This window comes from Rhagoletis zephyria, unplaced genomic scaffold, assembly GCF_001687245.7.
Source record: "Rhagoletis zephyria isolate East Lansing unplaced genomic scaffold, Rhagoletis_zephyria_1.1 Rzeph_scaffold_06669, whole genome shotgun sequence".
Lineage (NCBI taxonomy): Eukaryota > Metazoa > Arthropoda > Insecta > Diptera > Tephritidae > Rhagoletis > Rhagoletis zephyria.
In genome coordinates, this window is record NW_016163752.1 from 26,084 (window position 1) to 34,917 (window position 8,834).

At 37.4% G+C, this 8,834-nt stretch overlaps 2 protein-coding genes across 2 annotated transcripts; both read left to right on the top strand.

Annotated features, from left to right (window-relative positions):
• Nucleotides 1-4,904: 4,904 nt before the first annotated feature.
• LOC108373409 (uncharacterized) lies at nucleotides 4,905-6,295 on the top strand. The gene is made up of 4 exons (XM_017629284.1): nucleotides 4,905-5,189; nucleotides 5,258-5,386; nucleotides 5,443-5,556; nucleotides 5,618-6,295. Exons 1-4 carry the CDS (start codon nucleotides 4,986-4,988, stop codon nucleotides 5,804-5,806), a joined length of 636 nt encoding a protein of 211 aa, XP_017484773.1. The 5' UTR covers nucleotides 4,905-4,985; the 3' UTR covers nucleotides 5,807-6,295.
• A 380-nt stretch (nucleotides 6,296-6,675) lies between these two features.
• On the top strand, nucleotides 6,676-8,357 carry LOC108373407 (uncharacterized). Its single transcript, XM_017629282.1, has one exon. The coding sequence runs from the start codon at nucleotides 6,676-6,678 to the stop codon at nucleotides 7,837-7,839; it is 1,164 nt and encodes a 387-aa protein (XP_017484771.1). The 3' UTR covers nucleotides 7,840-8,357.
• The last annotated feature ends 477 nt before the right edge of the window (nucleotides 8,358-8,834 follow it).

Sequence of the window (8,834 nt, forward strand, 5' to 3'; positions counted from 1 at the left end):
TCAAATTTAAATTCAACAACTACATCAGAAAATTTATTTTTGTTTTTATTAAAAAAACACGCAACTGAAGAACTTTTTTTTTATAGTTTTTTAGCCAGGGACGGTAATCATTATTTTATGATTTTTGTTTTTTTTTCGCTTAAAAATAATATTTACTATTGAGTTTTATTTTTTCCATCAACGAAAATAATTATTATTTGATTTTTATTTTTCGATCACAAATAATGATTTTTATTTTTTATTAAGCTGTATTTTTCCACTTAAAAATAATGCTTATTTACAAAATTTAAAAAGAAAAACCTTACAGACGCAACTAACTAAAATGCTGCTGAAAATTTCGGGACTTATTCCTTTTATTAGGGTGTCCCTACCTCTGAAAGGGATACATCGGAAATCACGCTGGTATACCTTTGAGTTTTTTGAATGATCATTATTCATTAGTAATTATTATCTTTGAGCGAAATAATAAAAATCGTAAAATAATAATTTTTTTTGATAAAAAAAAATCAATTAAAAATAGTTTCTCAAATATTAATTATTATTTGTAATCGTTATTGGTTAAACTCGAAAAATAAAAATCATTGTGAATTACAGTAGGACGTACGAGCACAAATTCGTGAGTATAATTAAAATTGTTTTAAGACGATTACAAGTTTTTGATTTTTTTGGTTAAAATTTAAGAAATAATGATGATTTTCCGTCCCTGTTTATAACTGCTCCGCAAAGAAATAAAAATTTTTGGTAGGGCGTTTCTATATTAAAGTAACGATATATAGAATAGAAATGTTAAAAAGAAGGAATTTGAAAACAAATGCGGAAGTATTACTTAAGTATGTAGGTGTGTGACAAAATCAATAAATAATCAAAGTATAATTAATTTCATTAACCCTAGTTTTTTAAGTTATTTACGTTAATGCATAATTTCCTAATGGACTATCGATTTAGTTAAGAGAAAGCAGTGACTTCAAGTACACACATATGTATGTACATTTCTATTTATAAATAGGCATTAATAGCGTTTTTAAATTACACACCGTTCTTAGTTAATTAATTATCAACATTTTTTTTTCAAAACTAATCCAATTTGTAATGGCAACATCTAACTTTTCGTTAGCCTTCTTTTTTTTTGGAAGAAAATTCCTTATATTTATTTTTTTCGTTTAATAAAAAAGTACTTAATCGTACTTGAATACTTTGTAATTATAAGCAATTTTTTTTTTGTAAAATAATGGTACTGAAAACACTTGTAATTAAAAAAAAACACATTCGACTAAGTTTATAAGAACAAACCATTGAAAAGTATAGAGTAGAACGGACTAATAAAAACGATATTACCAACGTAATTTTATTTAGATATTCAATAAATAAATATTTGCCAGTACTTATACTGAAAAGTGAAGATGTAAATTTTAGTTTAAAAAAATCGCATCCAAATGATACGGGTATGTATGGAAATATACATACATACAAATAAAGATAATATATATTTGTTTAATAAGTTGATAATGAATTATTGAGTTTTTTTTTTTTGTAAAAACTGGATTCCGTAAGTATCTTAAACACCCCTTTAAAGTGGTGAGCCTTTCAAAGAAAGTTCAAGGTACACCACCCGATCTTAAGTATTTTTGCAAGGTTATTACAAAAAAAAAAAATAAAAAAAAAATAATAAAAGAATTGAATTTATAGTAAAATAGTTCACAAGAAGACAAAGATGATTCTAAGAAAAAGAATTGAAGTTCACTAGGTATATACATCGTACGTATAATAATCGAAATTAAAAAAATTTAATTACCAAAATATTTGAATATTTAGCTAATCTTCTTTCTGTATTACCCTCATCCAAATTTCGATTTCTTATCATCTATTGAGTTATTGCCAACGCATTATCTGTCCCTATCAAAAAATATCGGTCTTAGAAGAAAATTGTGGGGGCCAAAGTTGTAGGAAATTTGATATTCTTCAAGTCTGACCTTACTTATATGTATATGCCGTAGATATGAAAATGAACGAGATATAATGCAATATTTTGAGATTGCCGCTTGTTTCAAGTTTATTTCGAAAACTATCAATTTTAGAAGAAAAATTATGAGGACCAGACTTGTATAGAATTGAATTTCCAACACCTTTTGTTCTTATGATTTTTCAGGCAAATTAAAAATGGCCAAGTTATTCAAAGGGAAGGCAGCAGTGGTTTTTCTTACACAGAATTTGATGATCTTTCAGATGAGCATTGGTTTTTTGAGGACCTCGATGATATACTCGGATCCTACAGGCGAGGCGTCGCTTATCTCGCTGCAGCAACTAATACGGCTAATCAGGGGGGCTTGCAGCACTACCTATTCGTATCGCTCCGTATCCCTCCCCTGGCTCGAGGAACAATCAGAATACGGGACTCCTGACATACTCGAATCCCAAAAAAAAAAAAATTTTTAACGCCTTTGATAGATCCAACGTTACTAGGACCGTTCTCTCACAGGGGCGCTTTCGGTTAAGGCCACGAGTTATCTGGGTGTTTATGGCGTTAAGGTGCTAAGTACTATACGGAACCCATGCTGATGCGTCGCTGGGGTCAGGTAGTTTGCGTAGTGGGGCAATAGAAGGGCCTCAAGGGCGATAGGATTCCTTTGTTGCCTGGTTTCCCCGGCTTAAACAGTGGGCTTACCTTTTCCGTTTTCCAGATGTCCGGAAAGATGAGGGTGGCCATAGACAGATTAAGGACCTTGGTTAAATAATCTACTCCCGGAGGACCCAATTTTTTCAGCGTCATCATGCAAAATCCGTCGGGACCTATGGCTTTGGAGGCTTTCGCCTTCCCGATGGCTACCTGAACTTCACCGCTGGTCAAAACAAGAGGCGCACTGGGTGTTGACCTTCTGGTCAATAGACGTTTGTCTTTGTCCGCCGGAGGCGCAGTGTGAATTGTCGGCTAAAATACCTCGCGCATCGCTCCTGATCCGACGAGGCATGGTCGCCGAAAGAAATTTCGACTCTGTCATCACGTTTCGTCGGGTTGGACAAAGACATCATGGTTGACCAAGGCTTGCTCACACCAGAGCTGAAGTTCAAACGCTCTTCCTATTTCTTCCGCTCATGTTCATTCACTAGTTGCCAATATCCATATTGAGATTCCTGATAAGGGGATTTCCGGGATCGGCCTGCGAAGGTTGTCACATTCCCCAGCTAGAAGAGCCGCTTCAGCTAGAAAATTCCGACGGGAGTTCGAAATGCATCCAGCTGGAATGAAGCGAGCTGTAGCAGCAGTAACAACCCTGCGGAACTTACGCCCACCTGCGTGGTGTGGGAAGGGCAGGAAAGGTTTCTTGAGTAACTTCTGCAAAGCCATTCCGATCAGCTTTAGAAAAGCTGATGTATGTTGAAAAGTTGATCAGTATGTCGAATCGCTCAGCCAACTGTGTTTCCCTACGATCATTCGACAGGCTTGAACGCAACTACGTCTCTTGGACCGCAACTATCAAAATGCCATGCCGGCTTTTGAATACGGTTACCTCGTCGATCTATTATTGAAGTCCGTCGCAGTTGAACTGTAATATATTTGTTTGCCTAGGGAGACTGGTTGAAATTTGTAGTGTAAAGGAGTGCTTTTTCCTGCTGGCCGCCTGCTGTATGTGCTGCTGTAGAGGGCGCCAATTTCGCGTCAAATCTCGCGTGGCGTACAGTCCGGAACATGCCCTAAAGTGGCACTAGCCACTGACACGTGACTGATGTCATGTTACGGCATATTCTGGACCGACACATCAGAGCAGATTGTTGGAGGGACTAGGAGTTGTCGGCAGTGGCATGTTGGTGGGAGAACGGTTTCCTCTGTGCGTGTGTGTTGTATTGGAGTGTGGTTGTGTTGGTGTTGGCTTGCTCGGTCGAACTACGGTGTGCCGTGGAGACGGTCCGATTAGTACCACATGGGCCACGTAAGACGTGGTGCACTGCCGATGAGTTCTTAAGCCCGAGCAAGTGCGGCGGTGGAGTCATTCCGGTACGTAGAATAAGATGCCGTGGGAATGGCACCTACATTTGGCAATCAACAATTTTTAGAAATAGCTCTATTCGAATAATCAAAATACTTCCGGGGCTAAATTTTAATAAATTTTATATAGCTTTAATTTACTGACATAAGGGTGGAGGAACTGAGATCTGGAACAAAAAACTTTTCTCCTTGAGACAAAAATAGCGATATGAAGTAAAATTTAAAAAGGCGACGCCTACGTTCGACAAAACAAAAAAAAAACCGAAATCGCCTCGCAAAATATTTAGATTCAGTGGTGTAGGGTGCATTTTATCATTATGCTTATATATAAATATATATATATATCAGATCAAAGGTATTTTAATTAATAAAGATCGGTTCAAAATTTTTGATAAATAGGCTTTTAAATATTTCGAATATTCTACTTTTACCCCTCCCTAACACCCCCTATTAATCTTCACCAAAAAAATGTGTGTGTCAGAGGAGGCGGGCCACGCCCACCTTTTGTTTTTCTAGCTCAAGGGGCGGGTTTTAACACACTTAAAACATATATCGTCGCAAAACCTCCCATCGACTAATTGCAAAACCGCCTATCTATCGAAAAACTTTTTTTCTTGATAGGCGGCATTTTCTCTAGCTATTATTTTACAATCTGTTGTTTTAATACCGATTTTATGCATAATTCTCGATGCCTGGAGTTCAGGGTTATCAAATCTCATTTTTGTCACTATGGAGATTTATGCTGTTTTGCAACTGGTCGATGGCCGGTTTTGCAAAAACAACGACGATATTATTTATTTCTCCTATATGTTTTGCGATTTCACAAAAATATTTGATTGCGTCAGAGCGTAAAGAGTAACGTAACGCACTCTTTACGTTGGGGCCTCGATGCAACTCTGCGCAATTTGTTTATCCAGCTGTCAATTGGGTCAGCTGTTATATTGCACCTGCATACAAATCGAGGAATTTATAAAAATTATTATTGCAAAAAGGAATTGTTACAATGGTGATACAACAAATTAAGACACTATTACTAAGTATTGTTAAGCTGCTGCGACGAATGATGTGTTGTTTCTCTTTCGGAAGACGAAGAAAACCGAGTTTCTCAGAACCAATGGAAATAAAAGTTGTGATAGGTGATGGTCAAGAGGCGGTGCCGGTAGGAAAGCAGTCACCCAATTGGAATCGGACACAGCAACAACAACACGTACACACATATGCTTTCCTTATGGTTTGTGTTGATAATTCAATTGATATAATTAAATATGTGCACAGGTGGAACGCGATTGGAATTCTTGGGATGAAAGTCCGCGCACTGTGACGGAGCATATCGAACAATATCGTCAACGACTGGCTAAGCCACCAACTCCGCCACCAGCTGAGCAAGAGCCAGATTTCTTTACTGTAAGTCCCGTAGTATTTGATATTTATTTTGTACATTCACTGCATCCCCATTATAGGAATTAGCACCTGTTATACAACCTCAAATTAAATATTACTTGGGCGACAATAGTAATGATAAAACCGACTTTTCACGCCTAGAAGCAAAGAGTGATGTGCCAATAGCAATGAATGTAATTATCTTAAAGGCCACTATACGAAAAAACTTTGCAAATTATATTTTTCTTTCTACAGGCGGATCTAGAAGATTGGGTAGACGATGCTATCGATGGTGGGTGGGACGAACTTGACACAGAGCAAACTAAGCAGTTGATACGTGAAAAACGACGTGAAATGCGCCAACAACGTCAACAAAAAAACTTCAAAACTGCCGGAATTGAAGCATCAAAAATAGTTATTGGTGTCCAGCATAGTCGTACATAGTATTGGTGGACGGAGGGTAACCACAACGAAAATCATGACACGCATGCACGCGACAAAGTGATATGGCATGAAACATTGTAATGAAGTTACTTCATTCACGCAAATTTTGGGCAAAAGCAAATGTAAATACACATGGAAACTATATACACAAACAAATCAACGCAAACACTCGCAAAGTGCATGAATTGTTTTTCTTTAGTTTGTACTATCCATTTTTTACATAAGTAGTTTATGGAACCCGTGGATAAATGGAATGTAAGGATTTGAATGTTAATTTAACTACATTCCGTAAAAGCTATAATGGATTAGGACGTTATATTGGATATATGTTTGATTCTTGTTTATGCAGTTCCAACAGATTAGACTAGTGTAATATGTATTATTTATTATGTACAAAATGGTTTATCACAGACCAAGCATATTTACATGAAAGCTAATAAATAGAACTTAAGGCTTAATAAAATTTTACTACATACAAACAAGATAAGTATGTGATTTCGATTGGAATGAATTTGCATGCCTCTTCAAGGGTATGAGGATAAATTGCAACGCAACTGGTTTACCTATTTTACCACTTTCAGAAATGTAAAATTATGTCTCCTGAAGCTATGTGGTAAGCATTTGCTTGCACCACAAACTAACTTGCAACGATTTCCTGAGTGTAGTGAAGTGTGAAACGTTGCGGTTTGATTGCAAAAAAGAAAATAGCCGGTAGTGTACCTGGTAGTAAAAAACATGAAGTTGCATTTATAAAGGCAGCAAATACAGGTGAATTTTGTCATTCACTATTGAAAACCCGTGGCAATGGTAGGTGTTCTTCAAATATTTGTTACAAAAAACCATTTTTTTAAAAAAACGACTTACTTTAGATGAACTTACCTTTGCTGATCCCAGTGGTCTCCTTGTTTGCTTTGCGATTAATTGCGACCCAAGTATTGCACCAGAGCACACAACAAAGTTTTTGGGAATCATTTGCACCTGGAGAGCTGTTGCGACTCTTGGAACGCTCGAGCTTATCATTTCCGAGTATACCAAACACTGTAGCACAACGCAGATCGGATGTGAGTTCGGCCGCATTCACATTACCCGCCAAGCTGGATACCAACTTTTCACCAACGCCAGATTCATCAACCGATAACACATACCCCGCGGAAGATCAATTAAATGCACCGTCAAGTAATGAATTCAATTACGATAAGGCTTATGAAGATTTTGTGCGTCACTATTTTAGCGACAAACTAGGAGAAGATAACGACTCTAGTGGAAACAATAAAGAAACCCTAGATGGCGAAGGTAGTGAAAGCGAAGAACATCGTTTTGAAACGGAAGACAATTCTTCATCTACGGAAACGGAACCGCTTACGGAGGAAACGAAAAATCGTTCACAGCGCAAAATAAAGGAAAAATGTCGTCGTGTTAAAAAACAAAAGCAAAATTGTCTGATTTGTGAAAATGCTCGCAGTGGTGAAAAATCGGAATCATGCTCCTTCTCACGTGCAAGTGAACCACAGAATTATTCGTTCGAGAGGGAACGCAGTTATAAGAAACAGCGTGATACTGACGAGCCTACATCACATAGTGCTGAGCAAACGTCTTTGGAAGAAATGGAAGCCGCCGGAGCGGACAAAAGTGTTGAAAAGCTTAATAAAATAGTTGATAAAGGCAAGCACGTCCCAAAAGACAGCAGCACTTGCATACAAATGCTGAGGCGTGGAAAAATTTGCTACCAGTGCGTGGATGGTGATGGTACGACTACTAAATGCTACGTGCCCCGGGAAAGGAGCAGTGGAAGCGCGGCCAACAGGTCACGTCCAGCTAAAGGGAAAGAACATAAAGTCCAAAAAACTCAACAACGTATTTACAAACGCACAATATCTTATTCATTTGAAAAGGGTCCAAATGGCACTGCAGCAAGCGAATCGCCAAGTGATGCCGGCATGTTGGAAAACACGGACACAGCAAGCAGTGCACCACATTTGAATGAAAAAATATTCATTAAGGTAGTTAAGCAAAATGAAACTATAGGAGAGTAAGGTTTCGGAAGTGCGCCTCGAGAGCTCAAAGTATTTTTATGAATTAAAATAGCGCGAGTGTACGTTCCTATGAATATCACTATATAAAGTAAAGAACTCTTCAAATTAGTCGTTGCTACTTGATAGAACACACAGAACTTCTGATGCAATAAAAATTTAAGCGTCGAAGAACCGCGCTAATGCAAAACAAAATTTCGTCGAAAATACGTCGAAATCACTCACTGTAACACTGAATAACATTTCACTGTATTACTTTTCACTCATTCACTCACTTTTTATTCACGCTATCACATTTAGTTTGTATTAATTTTGATAATTTGTTAATTTTTCCCAAAATTTTGCGAATAAAACTGCGAACCGCGCGCGCCGTGAAAAACTAACTGTTCACTAAGTTTGGTTGTCAAATTGATGTGGGGGAGAGTGAAAACGAAACGGAACTGTGTAAACGGAATGGAATTGTAGATGCGGAAATAGTCACAACAACACAAAAGTCGCCATCGAATTTTTCGCTCAGCGAGCGGAACTCCAACATAGCGAGCAGGGAAGTGGCGAATCGATGACTGCCTTATTTACATGCAAAATTTTTCGCTAAGGACCGGAACTAAAACAAAGCGAGCATACAATTGTCGAATCGGTGGTGGCTTGGTAACCTTTATTAACGACAGGTTGAACATGTGGGAATTTTTTGTTTTTTTTTTTTTTGTGTAAAAAATTGAAGTTTCGTCTTGTATGTGGCTTGTGTGATTGATGCCTGGTTTCGCCCAAGCCAAATTCATATAAGGTGGTATCGATTCTACAAATACAAGAATCTTTGTTTTTGCTTTTAGCGGGCTAATCTTCCCTGTCAAAATTTAAAATGACAAATTTTCCGAACAAATTTCAACAGGCTGGCAAATTTAAAATTGATTACTGCTACCGGGCATGACTGAGCTTGTTTAAAAAATGCCAATTTTACACATTTTTATACTTTCCCACGACTATCAGGGGGTCTACTC

Excerpts from the sequence above, each read along its gene's own strand:
- LOC108373409 (XM_017629284.1), top strand. The coding sequence starts at position 4,986 with ATGGTGATACAACAAATTAAGACACTATTACTAAGTATTGTTAAGCTG. Across the intron at positions 5,190-5,257 it reads GGACACAGCAACAACAACAC|GTGGAACGCGATTGGAATTC; the intron begins GTACACACATAT and ends ATATGTGCACAG. Across the intron at positions 5,557-5,617 it reads ATGTGCCAATAGCAATGAAT|GCGGATCTAGAAGATTGGGT; the intron begins GTAATTATCTTA and ends TTCTTTCTACAG.
- LOC108373407 (XM_017629282.1), top strand. The coding sequence starts at position 6,676 with ATGAACTTACCTTTGCTGATCCCAGTGGTCTCCTTGTTTGCTTTGCGA.